The 15,174-nt window shown below is 45.2% G+C and overlaps 1 protein-coding gene across 3 annotated transcripts in view; it reads right to left on the bottom strand.

Annotated features, from left to right (window-relative positions):
- Pdcd1lg2 (programmed cell death 1 ligand 2) overlaps positions 1-15,174 on the bottom strand; it is a 70,160-nt gene that overhangs the window by 5,280 nt on the left and 49,706 nt on the right. For all 3 annotated transcript variants that reach the window (XM_042262468.2, XM_006991085.4, XM_076562035.1), the window contains one exon: positions 12,542-12,677. In XM_042262468.2, coding sequence (XP_042118402.2) covers positions 12,542-12,677 — 136 coding nt within the window. The remainder of the gene's footprint in view (positions 1-12,541; positions 12,678-15,174) is intronic.

Here is a 15,174-nt window from a genome sequence, read left to right as displayed (position 1 = left end):
CTCCCCTCCCCTACCCCACAGCCTTTGTTTCCCTGGAGAGACCCTCATCCCCAATAACAGGGACCAGTTTTCCTGGTTATGACACTTCTTTTCTAGTCACTTCATTTTACATGTCAGATAAGAAGGACTGAGACTTTTCTGGTTACATGGATAAATATTTGTTACAAAATGCTCACGATGCTGTTGGCTCAACAAAGATGCTTTAGTACTGCCGTACATGTGGGCACGCAAGAGGGTGAGGCGTTCAGGAGACTGAACAAGTCTTTACGTGTCCTTTGAGTTCTCAGATGCTTGTTTCTCCCCAGTGACCCGCACCTTAGGGCTAGCTGTTGGCATGTCACCTCTAGCCCAGAAGCTGCAGATGGATCCTCTGGGGGTGTGTCTGATTTGGCTAACTTATTTGAAAATCTTTTCATTTAGCATTTAATAACTAGCAGACATTACATAAGCACCTACATTTCCATCTTCTTGGCAATGACAGGCGAGAGCTGACCTAGCAGGTTGCGTTCTCCAATTGGCCACCATCCCCAGTCCCTCGTTACCTCCGACCTCCTTCCTTGGCACCACCTGCTGGCTGGAAATCGGAGTTTCTCACCTCTGCTCTCAGGCCTATCCCATGTCTTCCGTCCTGAGCAGTAGAAGGAGTCACTTACAGAAAGCCTTACACAAGCAGGTGCCTCTGGGTCAAGGATATCATTTATGGGAATTGGGATTTTCCTTTCTGAAGAAACAGATATTTTAATCAGGCTTGCCAGGCCTGATGGGAAACTGTCGAGTCAAGCAGATCTAATTGCTGACTCAGCTCAGTGTGATCAGAAGAACTCAGTGCGGATCGGCCCCATGCTGCGTCTTTCCTCTTATGGCTGTGTAAGAACATTTGAGAATATCCAGTGGGTAAAAAGATACAGTTTCTTTATATCTCCATTGCCTGCTAATCCCTTTTTATGGAAAAAGAAACTGTAGTAAGTTAGGCATCTGGAAAGACGAGAAGACTCTAAAAGTTAAAAACTAGTGCCAGTATTTAGGCAGCTTTTTACCTGCTCTGTACTCCTTGTACCAGGATCTATCAAAATTCATCATTTATAGGAAGCACTGGTGACCGAAGGAAGGGCTGCCGTATTCATCCTTGGCTCTGTACCAGGATCTATCGTAATTCATCATTTATAGGAAGCACTGGTGACCGAAGGAAGGGCTGCCGTATTCATCATTTGCTCTGTACCAGGATTTATCGTAATTCATCATTTATAGGAAGCACTGGTGACCGAAGGAAGGGCTGCCGTATTCAGCCTTGGCTCTGTGTCCAGGGTGTGGGCCGACAGTAATGGCTTTCAGACCAGTTGTTGGTAGGCGTGGGGAAAGGGCTGAGGGCCCACCTTAACTCTATCACATTTGTACTGATGATTGCCATCTCTTATGGTTGAGCTGGAGGCTTTTCTGGGCTTATTTTCACAGCTGGTGACTTTGGAATTGGGGTGCTCTCCACAGCAGAATTCTAAAAGGAGCAGCCTAAATATTCTGAGTTCCCAGCACAAAGGTATTTCAAAGTCTCATTCTCCTGTATCAGTTTGGTCAACTCAAGTGCCACACCACATCATTGCTAGACCACAAAAGAAGTGGCTTTTTACCAAGCAAGTTAGACATTCCCAATGTCCCACATGACCCAAGCCTCTCTGATCCCAGAAGCCCTGCTTCCCAAGCCCCACATCTTCCATTCAACCAGGCTGCAGGAGCATAGCACCCTCCCTTCTGAGGCCCACGGTGCATCCCTTCTCTTTTACCAATTCCAGCTGTGAGCCTGTCACCCTCATCAAGAGGCTTCATTAGCCCTGGGCTGCTCCCAACTCAGGCCCACAAACCTATTTCTTAATCACGGTTGGTTGCAAAACCCTCAGCCAATTGTACCACAGCTGAGTAATTGTCTCACTAGTAAATGTTGACTGCATTTCTAACATTACAAGTACAGACCTCCCATGCAGTATCAGCGAGGAGAATTTAGGGATACAGACAGAGCAAACAATGGCCCGATTGCTTCCAGCCTGAAATGGATGCCATCTTTGCTGTCCAACAAAGACAGGGAGCAAGACACAAATCGCAAGAACAAGCTTAGCAGAAATGTTACCAATTAGGACGCTTCTGCTTCTGCGTACACTGATCCTATTCAACTTTCATGAATTAATTAGCACAACCATGGGTACAGTTGCCCCTCTGTATCTCCATGTTCCACACCCAGTGGGTCGACCAACTATAGGTTGACAATGTTTGAAAATAACAAAACAAAACATTAAATGTTTGCGGGTAATTTTTCTTTTCCTGCTTTTTAAGTTTTAAAATTTTAAAAAATTTAATATTTTACAAGTAAAGCATACAGCTTTATAATGATTATTCTCTGAGCAAAAGCCATTCTTAAGATCCAGGTGTGTGCTAGCTGGTCTTACGTCAATGAGACACACAAACTACAGTTATCTGGAAGGAAGGAATCTTAATTGGGAAAATGCTTCCATAGGATCCAGCGGTAGGGCATTTTCTTAGTTATTGATGAGGGTGGGCCCAGCCCATTGTGGGTAGTTCCATCCCTGGGCTGGTGGTCCTGGGTTCTATAAGAAAGCAGACTGAGCAATCCATAGGGGGCAGGCCAGTGAACAGCACGTCTCCATGTCCTCTTCTTGTCCTCCATGTCATCGGCTCCTGCCTCCAGGTTCCTGCCCTGTTTGAGTCCCTGTCCTGACGTCCTTTGATGATGAACTGTGATATGGTAGTGTAAGCAGAATAAACCCTTTCCTCCCCAGCTTGCTTTTTGGTCTTGGTGTTTGGTCACAGCAATGGTAATCCCGACTAAGACAAGGCATAGAATCAAGAGTGCACCGTTAAAGCCACACTTTAAGCCACCAACACCACATTGTTCCATCTCACATCCACTCACAGAGGTGACAGAGAATGGCACCACTGAGTCCCCTGGCAACTATTTTCCCATTGCAATCCACCCAAAGATTCCAACAGACCCAGAGACAGGGCTGCCGAGCAGTGGAGTGGGAGAGCATGTGTGTACCCACCCAGGCACAGCCACACAGTGCGCTGCTCAAAATGCATTTCAGGGAAAGCGTCTATACAGAGGATGGGAGCTGGGACTTTGCTTGGTTAGTTTATCTTGGTGGTATGACATGCTAAAATGATGTAGGACAGAACACTTAAACTGAGGGCTTTAAAATATGAAATAACAAAAATATATATATTATAATAGGGGAAATAGAAATATCTGTTAGAAAAGTAAGACTGGGTTTTCCAGAGCCTTCTATGTTGGAAGACTCAAAATTAGATGCTTTAAGCTGCCCTCATATTTTCAGGTCATGGATGGAAACAATTGTGTCCATCCAGGCCAGGTTGAGGGGTCCTGAGGAAGTTGTTAGACTCCCTAGGACCTGCCTAGAACCTACCTAGAACCTGAATTTCCTCCACCCATGGTCCATCCCAGAGCTGGGTGGATAGCCACAGCATCTGACTCCTGCATTAGAGAGGCCTCCAGAGGTCAGGGAAACAAACAAAACAGTGCCAGCCCTGGAAGGTACGAAGCTGGAGCACTTAACCACGGCTCCAGAGTCGCCTTCCTCATAATTCCTTTACTATTACTTTCTAAATGAGTAGAAAAATTGGCTTCAGGTAGGCTTAGCGGGCAGTTGTTTAGAGCAGACATTTAAAAGACATTTGTACAGACTTTTTGTTACCATTTGAAGGAGAAATATCCTTCACAGGCTGCTGTATTTGAATACACGGTCCCCAGCTGGTGATGTGTTTGGGAGGGCATGGACCCTTAATGAGGCGGGATTTAGCTGGAGGAAGTAGGTTACTGGGGTTTGGCCTTGAGGTTAATAGCTTGTTCCTACTTCCTGTTCCATGGGTACTTCCTGTGGAACTGAGATATGAGCCACCAGTTGGTACACATGCTCCCACTGTCATGGAGGTACTTGCTACCATGCCTTCCCCCTCCATGATGGACTGTAGCCTCTCAAACCATGATCCAAACTAGACCTCTCCCTGAAATTGTTTCTTGTCTGGCTTTTGGTTACTGCATTGAGAAAAGTAACTAATACACGCTTGTTTTTGTCATTGTTCAGTAAACAACACAATGTAACTAATATTTACAAATCATTTGCACTGTAAATAGGTATTTTAAGTAATCAAAATTATTTCAAGCCTCTGTGCAGGTGTAGATAGGTTATCTGCAAATATTGAGCCATTTTACCAAAGGGACATGAAAATTCACTAATTTAAGCGAGGCTAGAACCAATTCTCATGGATACTGGGGGATAATTGAATTTATCAGTTCAAGCTGAGATAGGGAAGGAGCTGAGAAAGAAAAGCAAAACCGTGTTGACTCATAGTTCTGTTCACTTTTGTATTGTGGTGGTGGAATTCGCTGTCTTCGAAACAAGAATCCCAGAAATGTCTAGCTTCAGTATTACTCCTCCCAGTCACTTAAAAATACGTTGTATTAATTCTTTGAGTTTTGTAAGTGCATAGAATGGATTTTGGCCATACTCATCTCCCCATACTGCCCCAATATCACCATCCATCAGAGCATGGTCAACTTACCAGGGACCACACACTTAAAGAAAACCGATTTTCCCTTCCCCAGAACACATCAACTGTCAATACCTTCTCAGATAGGTGTGGGCGCTCTTGAGCTCCTCCTGGCTCCATGTTAGAATGTTGTGAATGCTCCATCTAGTGTGGGTCTTGTGCAGGTAGCCATAGGTGTTGTGAATTCATGAGCACAGCGGTCCCATCGATGTCCAGAAGACACTGTGCCTGTCCTTCCCAAACCCTGGCTCTTACAATCTGTTTCTTCCTCCCCGATGGTCTCTTCATTGGCTGGTTTTATGTCAACCTGACGTACAAACTGGAGGTATCCAGAAGGAGGGGCTCTTAATTGGAAAGATGCCTCCATAAGAACCAGCTGTAAGGCATTTTCTTAATTAGTGAGCAATGGGGGAGGTCTCAGCCCATTGTGGGTGGAGCCATCCCTGGGCTGGTGGTTCTGGGGTCTATGAAAATGCAGGCTGAACAAGCCATAGGGAACAGGTGAGTGAGCAGCACTCCTCCACGGTCTCTGCATCAGCTCCTGCCTCCAGGTTCCTGCCCTGTTTGAGTTCCTATCTAATGTATTAGGGTTTTATTGTTGCAATGAAACACCATGACCAAAAAGCCGGTTTGAGAGAAAACAGGTTTATTTGGTTACTTCAGCATTGCTGTTCATCACTGAAGGAAGTCAGGACAGGAACTCAAACAGGGAAGGATCCTGAGACAGGAGCTGATGCAGAAGCTATGGGGGAGGGAGAGCTGCTTACTGGCTTGCTTCCCATGGCTTGCTCAGTCCACCTTCTTATAGAACCCAGGACCAACAGCCTAGGGCACCACCCACCATGGGCTGGGCTCTCCCTTATTGATGACTAAATGAGAAAATGCCTTCCAGCTGAATCTCATCGAGTCATTTTCTTAGCTGAAGCTCCTTCCCTGATGACTCTAGCTTGTGTCAAGTTGACACACAAAACCACTCTCCTGACTTCCTTCCATGATGAACAGGAATAGGAAAGTGTAAGCAGAATGAACCCTTTCCTCCCCAGCTTGCTCTTTGGTCATGGTGTTTTGTTGCATCAATAGAAACCCTAACTACGACAATCCATAAGCTTAGAGGGGTGGGGGTGTGATATAGATGTCCTCTTGGTAGCTGAACTCTCCACGGACAAGTATTCTCTGAACTTCATGCAATTGTGAGTGTTTGTGCTAACCCCAGTCCACTGCATAAAGAATCTTCCTGATGAGGTCTGGGAGCTGCACTAATCTAAAAATATAGAGATGCAAATTTAGAGAGCAGATTGATACTATTGTCCTTTTAGCAAAATCATTGTTGAAGGCTCAATCTTGGAACCTACACGCTCTCCTGTCATAGGTTCCTGGCCACAGATACAGTAGCAGCCATGCAGTTACTCCTGTGGAGTGGACCTTAAGTTCAATCAGAATGCGGCTGGTTATTATTGCCACCACTGCACCCTTGGGTGTATCTTGCCATGCCAGTCATTATTGCAGCTCACAGGATTCTCAGCTGGGTAAGATGTTGATGGCTCACCCCATCTGCAGCTTGCATTGTATCTGTGGCACTATGAAAGCTGGCCAACAGGGAAGAAGCCTCCACAGGTACTGACTTAATATTTCTGTGTTCCACGTCTTCCGTAAGCTTGTATTGTTTTGGGAGTCTCCTGGATACCCATGAGCAACAACTCGAGGGGAAGCCATGCCACATCTTCCACTGTTTGGCAGCCTATGGCTTCTGGGAGGGATGTTATCATTATCCCCTATGTAAAGTAACTCTAACTAAACTCCTTAATATAAATTTGTAGATCATATGAATGCATAGATTAGATGAAAAGTATACATAGCTTGTAAAATAGTGGATTTCCATTGGCTTTTTTGAACAACCTTTTGGACTGACACTTCATACCTGCCCGTCCTGGAGTAGAACACAAGGCTTGGTTGCTTAATTTACACTAAGGTGTAAAAACCTGATGTCAGAGTTGCTTCGAGAACAAAAGCACAAGTTTGCACAACGAGTTGGCTAACATCAAGTTTTTCTAGTTTCATTTCTTCCTTAACCTCTAGTTGCACTTGTTCTTTCCCATCAGATTTCTTTCCCTTGACACTCAGCTGGCTGAACTGTCCTGACAGCCTCTGTTGCTTCTTTGCTAATCAGACCTTTGCTAACTCTATGCTGAGCATCCTGACCTTGGCCTGGGCTCCAAGGGTCAATCCTGTAACAAAACAGATGTGTCAATGTGTTCAAGAAGATTTGTGTTTAAAAGGAGCCCAGTGGTTAACTCAGAGGAGCTGTTCCTGAGTGTGGCCATTTTCAGGGGCAGCCTCTCTGCAGTAACAATGTTACTATTCTCCATGGGCCTTAGGCCAGAAACCACAGTCTTTGGTTTTTGGTTAAGATCGTTATGAAGTTCTGACTTGATCCTTTAGGACCACTGGAAATCTACTCCTTGGGCTGGTGTTGGCTGGACAAATGCTAGTTACCAGTTCATGATCAGACGAGGATTAGTAGTTGAGTCTAAAACTTAGAGACTTTTATAAAAATTACTTTGTTATTTTGTTTTATTTTCTGTTATTGAAATGTTATATTTGTAGTATCTAATAAAAATGGGAAGATAACTTCGTAAACAGTTGCTGCACAATCATGAGGACCTGAGCTTGATCCCCAGCATCTGTGTGAAAAGCTGAGTGTGGTAGCACATGCTTGGGAGACAAATGCATCCCTGGGGCTCAGTGGCCAGCCTCAGATCCCAGGGGGACACTTTGTGTGGAGAAAACAAGGTATGTGGCACCTGAGGTTGATATCAGTATTCTACACACAGGCATAGACATGTGCCCTTGTCATGTATGAACATGTATGTACTCACACACCTGCACACGTATGTGCGCGTACACACACACACACACACACACACACACACACACACACACACACCTGCATGTATACATGGATAAAATAAAATATGAATAAAAGTTGGGACTACTATGTTCTTGTGTTTTTTCATTACATACAGACCTCAAACTATGTAGCCCTAGCTGGTCTCAAACTAGAAATTCTCCTGCTTCAGCCTCCTGAGCCTGGGATTACATACTTGGCTTTCCATTGCAGTTTTTAAGAATTCATTTACAGTGCAGATTATGAAGGTACCAACAACACTTTGAAAAGTGAACACACACACATGACATACACACAAAACCTGGTTCTTGCCCAGAGTTTGGGAAACACAGTTCTCAAGATCTGAAGACTTGTTCCTGACTTTTCTACTTTCTAACGCAACTAAATAAAAAGTTATATGAGTTTGATATATGCTGAGGAATGATGGTAGAAAAATATTAAAAGTGCTTTGTGTGACATGTAGTGGCACACACCTCTAATTCCAGCACTTGGGAAGCAGAGACAGGCAGATCTCAGTGAGATCCAGGCTAGTCAGGTCTACAGAGTGAGTTCCAGGACAGCTAGAGCTTTATAGTGAGACCCTGTCTTGAAAAAAGAAACAAAATATTTTTTTTTGTAATTAAAGCATTATATTTCAGTAAGGTAATAAAGCTTTGTATGTTTAATAAAACACTGCAAATCATAACACACAACAGTCTCGAAGCAGATCATGGTTTCTGCAGCATTCCTTGGTGCTGCATTGTGTGACAGCATGCACCGTGCAAAGTGATTGTGCTGCATGTTCAGAACCACGTGGTAACAAAGCGATGTGATGTAGCATGCATGGGTAAGCACTGACAAACACCAGATTCACTATACATTTCACTTTGAATTGGTTATTGGTCATTGCATGTTCAGACACCATTTGCCAAGTTTTTTGAAATCCTCATTCATTTAGTCACCCATAGTTAATAAATTTTATAAATCTAGACTCTGTGGCAGCTAACTGCTATGGGATTCTGGTTTGGCTTTGTGACTAGCCCAACATATGAATGACAGTCCACTCAATTCTTTAAATTAAGACTTGTTCTTCCCTCCTATGGATAATACTATCCAGATTGCTAGTTTTTTTTAAACTGGTGTGTCATGAAAAGGTCACAAGTTTTAGAGTCTGACAGACCTATGGATCTGCATTCGAGTCTATGTTGTGTGACTTTGGGAGATCACATGGCTTTTCTTTTCTTTTCTCTTCTTTTCTTTTTTCACATGGCTTTTCAGAATCTCAGTTCCTGCTTGGGACAAATAAAGGTGCCATTCCATGCCTTAGGCAAAACTGGTAATTAAGAGAAAAGGCACTTAGAAGGGATTTCTCACAGTACCATGCAATAGGAGTCCCTGCAGTGATGGTAATGTTGGGTATCTACAGTGTCGCTATTGCAGCCTCTAGCTACCATGTGTAAATGCTTTAAATATGGCTACCAAGTCCTTAACTCAAATGGCCACAGATGACTGTTATATCAGTCCGAGCAGGTCCCCCGTGCTCACCCACAGATAGTAGACTCAATGTCTACGATTATAGTGAGCACTGCAGAGACCCATAACTGGCCAAAGTCCAAAAGTAAGCAATGGTGGGACATTCTGCCTTAAATGGGCTATCTATATCCCCCCCCCAAGGCTCAGGGGACATTATGGAAGAGGGGTAAAGAAGGAATGTAAGGGACAGAAGGTGGGAAGATGCGCAACAAAAAGATGCCAATGCACTCAGGAACCCAGCATAGCATGGCTATCCACTCAAGACCTGCACAAGACTGGTCCTGTCAACATTTCATCATGGATAAGAGAGGAGGCCACAGTGCCCACCCCCTTCTGAGGGGCTATTGGTGGTTAATGATTGGTGTCATTTTCTTCAGTGCTGTGGCCACTGATATGTTGACTTCTTTAAATAACTTCCTCCCATGCTCCTGCAAGCAGCTCCAGTTAAAATCAGTGAGTCACGCACAGAAAGAAGAAAGCAGATGAGGGCCTTGTTGGGAGGAATGTCCGTAGGAAAGGGAGAGGAATAAGAGTGAGGAATGGGGCATGAAATGTCTACAATTCATTATACATACATACATGCATACATACATCCATACATATGCATGTATGTATACAAATAGAATAAAAAATAGAAAAAACTTACAATTTTATTAAGCATCATCTTACACATACCAGATAATGTTTTTAGATATTGCAAATATATCTATTGATGAGAGAAACACAGTTTTCACATTCATATGAAACTTAGGCCTAGCTATAACAGAACTTGATATTTTTGCGGGGAATTTACCAACGTCTTCTTTGGAACGCATCGTGTCACTCTGGATCCTTGAACTATTGAATGGCCCTTTGCAAGGAATGGTTAATAAGACATTTTACGGACCGGGACTGGCTGTCCTCCAGTAGGCACCATGAGTTATGATACTCAGGTGGGTGAATCTGTATAAGGGCCAAGGAGACTTCTGGAAGGAAAGGTTCAGAGACTTCTCTATCTTTACTTCAGTCTCAGGACAACAATGGCCCCCAAAAGAACTGAAGAGGCTCCCGAGTCAGGTTCCTCATGAGGGTCTAGTGTGGAAGGGGCTAAAGATGCAGCTGCTGCAAAGTCGGGAAGCCCCTCCTACCTCTTCAGCCATGACAGTTGAATGTGGTCTTTATGGGGATCTGCTCTGGCGAGGAGACCTTTGCACAGTGGCTGTAGATACCTGGAGGAAAAGGAGCTTCTCCCAGGCAGGACTAGAGAACTATACACCACAGTGGTAATGGATGACAGTTAAGGCCTCCTCACATGCCACTTGCCACTGGTCCCAATGCAAGACATACATGGCTGAAGTGGTAGGTGGGACTTCCTGTCTTAGTCACAGTTGTCACAGTCAATCCCTTACACACTAGACCCTCAGCAACAGCTCAAATCAGGCACTCTGGTAGACTGTCTTAGTTCCCTGGGAGGCTAGAAGAGAGCATAAGATCCCCTAGAGCTGGAGTTACAGGGATTGCGAGCTCCCTGATGTGGGTGCTGGGGATGGAACTCAGGTCCTCTGTGAGGCAGCTCATCTCTCCAGCCTAATCATAATGGCTTTTCACACATGTATGCAATGCACTTCAACCATATCCATTCCCTTTCACCCAACCTGTACCTCCTCTCCCCTTGTGCAGGTACCCTGTCCATGTATTATTTTTAACCTAGAATCTGTATATGAAAGGAAATATAGCCAGGCGGTGGTGGCGCACGCCTTTAATCCCAGCACTCGGGAGGCAGAGCCAGGCTCTGGACTACCAAGTGAGTCCCAGGAAAGGCGCAAAGCTACACAGAGAAACCCTGTCTCGGAAAAACCAAAAAAAAAAAAAAAAAAAAAAAAAAAAAAAAAAAAAAAAAGAAAGAAAGAAAGAAAGAAAGAGAGAAAGAAAGAAAGGAAATATAATACCTGCCTGCACTGTCTGAGTTGGGTTTAAAATGATGACCTCTAGTTTCATTCACATACATACACCCCGCAATGACATCATTTTATTTTCCTTTATGGTTGACTAGTACTCTATTGTGAACACACATCACAGTTTCTTTAACCATTCATCCACTGGTGGATAACTGGGCTGATTCCATAACTTGACTATTGTGAATGGTTAAGCTGCCTTTCGAAGTGACTAGGGGTTCTCAGGCCCCAGGCCAGGAACTCGGCTTGTAAGATCAGTGTGAAGGGCAGGACATAAGACTTGAGCGAGCTCGCTTGCCACAGCAGTCGGAGATCACGGGTTGACAGACAGGACTTCATGTGAAAACCAAAGTCCTGCTGAACAAACTCAGTGTTTCCTCTTTCTTTGCTCTTCCACTCCCTTCCTGTGTGCTTAAAAACGAAAACTCCCGCCTGCCTCTCTGTCTCTTCCTCTCACTTCTCTCCTGTGTCCTTTACTCTCTCCTTTCTCCCTCCCTCCCTCCCTTCACTTTCTTTTCCTCCACCCCCCTTTACTGGTCTTCCCTCTCCCTTTCTCCCTCCTCCTCCTTACAGTTTCTCTCCTGAGGCTAGGCTTCACTGAGTGGCCCAGGCTGCCCTTGACAGCTCCATCCTCCATCCCCACCTCCCCCTGAATGCTGAGATCTTATTTTCTTTGGACAACAGTTCCTTGAATTCCACAGTTAGAGGTTTCGTGGTCAGCCCGGAGAATGCAGACAAAGGGCAATGGACAAAACACATGGGACTTCAACAGGTGAGGACGCAGATGAGGTCCCCATCAGTGTAGGATGACAGCCTCCAAAACCTCCCTGCCCCACCGCCCTGCCTTGCTGGTGCTGCCCACTCCAAATGCATTAGTCAAAGACACCATTTCCTTTTTGACAGACAAAGCCAGTGTAGATGTGGAAAGAAGTTCACTGGGTACGGCCTAGGTGCCGCTGAGGAAAGCACCAGATAGGCCTACATACATTCTGGGGATTTTGTAGACTGGCTTTTTCCAGGAAGTGAGGAACAGACAGGCACAAGAACAGCTCTATTTAGGACGTGAAGCTGCAGGCGTACCCCAGCCCCAGCGGGTCCATCAGAATAGGAGCAAATGATGAGAAGGCCCAGGCTAAGCTGGTGCTCACAAAGACTTCCTCAAACTGAGAAGGCTCCCAAGCCTCTCTCCATTTCTTACCCAGACAGAAGGGGTGGATTCCTAGGAGACCAGGGAGGTTCAACCCAACTCATGCCCAGAGCGAGAAGCTAACAGAATCCTCAGAGAGGCTCCTGGCAGCCTCTCACCAGCAAATGCCACCTGTGTTACCCAGACAGCACTCTGGAGCCTCTGAGCACAAAGCAACCTCTTTCAGTCCAGAAACGAACAACCTCTTTAAAAAAAAAGAAATCTCTGTGTGGGTTTAGCTCCCTGAATTTTCTTCTTGGAGTAGGTAAAAAGTCTCCAGGGCAGTCTCAAAGTCCTCCTAGGCTTGAAGTGTTGCAGTGGAGACTGGCAGGCGACAGGTTGCTCTGAGTCAAGCAGAGGCTCATACCTCGGCTCACACCTCGGCTCACACCTCGGCTCCCAAGCTCATACTGTTTGTGGGTCACTCACCTATTTCTAGGACACAGCTTTCCACAGAGCTTCTTTCTCAGGGCTATCACTGCGGCTGTGAAGATTAAGGCAACGATGCAAGATGGGATGTAAATGTGAAGGGGTGACGTTCCGGGAACCTTAGGTTCAGTCCAACCTGGGTGAAGGAAATAATCAAAATCCCGTCACAGGCCGCCTCACAGCCAGACTGGGGTGTCTTTCTGAGGGGTCCCCACCACACAGACATGGGGTGAAGCCTTCCCTCCACACCTCTCCTCACATGGAAGCTCATTGCCTGCCACAGCTACCCAGTGAAGTAGTCTCTGCTTGGATCTCCATTTTCACTGGTGAAAAAGTGAGGCTGAGAAATTTCCCCAAAGTTAGACAGCGAAGGATTTAGCTGAGATACACTCCAGGCTGTCTGGGCCCAGATCCTGTGCCTTTTGCCACGTTGTCATTCCATTTACCCACCCACCCATCTGTCATCACCATCCCATCTCCATCTCTATCTCCATTTCCTTTCTCTTTATCACCCTGCCCTTCCCACTCAAGCAGGAAAAACCCTCAGCTCAAAAATTCATTTTCTCCCTCACTAGTAAGAACTCAAGGCCTTAGAATCTGTACCACTGGTTATTTGATTTGATAGACTAGCAAGATCCTTTGGAAAAAGCAGAATATCCCAGACAGTGGTGACATATTAAATCTAGCCATTCAGGTCTTGGTGGGAATGATTACAACTGACCCTTAGCTTGTCTGGACTAACCCAGGTGCTGGCACTGAAGACAGCATCCATATAGTAAAGGGCTGATGAGAAGAGTAATTTAGAGGCTGGGGGACACCCTCGCAGAGCTCTGGGTACCTTCAGGTTGGCCAGATGGAGAGAAGAAAGAACTATGGGGGTGTTCACAATTTGGCAATGAGTGGACACACAAGAGAGGCTATACCTATTTCAGAGACTGGAAGTTTGCCTCATGGAGTAATGAATACAGACTCAACAACTGCTGTATCAGAAAAACTGCACAAAACTATTCAGGAAGAAGGGCTTGAACTGCTGGCTGCTTTGCTCCTGACCCCCACTCTACAGTGTTGAGAACCATGGAATAGTCTATGGTGATATTTTATTTGTGCTGAAATGTGATTTTATTTGTATGTTAATAAAGTTGCCTGGAGATCAGAAGTCACAGGAGCCATAAGCGGGAATCAGGTGGTGGTAGCACACACCCTTAATCCCGATGACATGGCAGGCTGAGTCTCTGTGGTCAAGGACACATCCAAAGCTAGGTGACCTGAGCTTTTAATCCCAGTACCAACCATAGAGACCTGGAGGTCTGTATAGACAGGCAGTGACGAGGAAATCATGTGGTTGGGTTTACAGCCAATGAGAAGGCAGAACGGAAAGGCAATGAAAAGACAGGACACAGGAAGAAGGTCTGTCTCTCTGGGGAAGGATGGCAGTGAGTGGTAAGATAAGGTGGTCTTAGCTCTTGGCTACTGCATTGATCTCTGGACTTTTAACTCTGCATTTGGCTCTGTTTCTTATTTAATAAGACCGTTTAGAATTCCATCTACAGTAGTCTAGCTGAGAGAGTCTTAGACACCACTTAGTCCCGAGTCACTTTAGAGCCTCAGCGGTGCTAAATAATCTGTCTATGGTCACTGCCTCCAAAGGAACGACACAGCCAGAGCTGCAGACCCAGACCTGCCTGACCAAAGCCCAGGTTCTATAGGAATCCTCTTCATCCAAGAGCATGTGATCACTAAGAAATGAAGAGATCAGAGCCTGCATGCATAAGCCATGTTGCAAAATGCTAACTTCTTCACTACTAAGCATGTAGCACTGTGAGTCAGGCCCCTGCCTCAGTACCTTTGGGAATCTTTGTTCTGTCCAGCTTTCCTCACAGATCTTCCACGTGTGGAGTTTCTGCTCACCTCTGAAGACTTCAGCCTCCTCAGACTGTATTTGAGGACAAAGGTGGTAGCTAAGTCATCCCTCAGTCCTGTGTGAAGCCTAACATCGCTGCATGAGAGGTGTCAGTCCAAGTTTCTGGGCTGAACAGACCATCTAGTGTGCCTAGATGATCAGCAGTTACCTCGTGGCGACCTGCTGGTTATTCCTCTCATCTACTCCCTCCCTCCTAGTGCTAGGTTACTAGCTAGACATGGTTCTCAAAGACTGCTTTTTCCAGACCCATAGGCCAACACTTAGGTGTCGCCAGGAACATAAACTAGGTTCAGACCAAGAATAGGTCTTCTGGATCTTAGTGTAAAACATCAAAGGTCTCTTCCACCACTTTTTCCTCTCTGAAGGCAGAAATATAAATATGGCAGTGACCCTGCTTTGACAAATCAACAGGGACAATGTCCAGGAGAGTGGCAATGGCAGAGCAAGAAGATGAAAATAACCTGGGCCACTGAATGACTTATAGAATGTAGTCATTTAGCTGCTTAGAGCACTTTCTATCTCTGAGTATTATGTAATGGGAAAACACATGGCTGCTCTGAGTCACTGTGTGTTTGTCTCTTCACTATGGTCCCTTAAGCCTACATATTCTTCTATGTTATTTTATTATAACTGCATTCTCTTTCACAATGATAAGATAAGCAATGGTTAAAAATATCTGTCCTATTCTTACCACAGACCTGTGTGCTCAGAA

This window comes from Peromyscus maniculatus, chromosome 1 (genome assembly GCF_049852395.1).
Source record: "Peromyscus maniculatus bairdii isolate BWxNUB_F1_BW_parent chromosome 1, HU_Pman_BW_mat_3.1, whole genome shotgun sequence".
NCBI lineage: Eukaryota > Metazoa > Chordata > Mammalia > Rodentia > Cricetidae > Peromyscus > Peromyscus maniculatus.
Note: the sequence above shows the minus strand (reverse complement) of the source record. Positions and strands in the feature narration are given on the sequence as shown.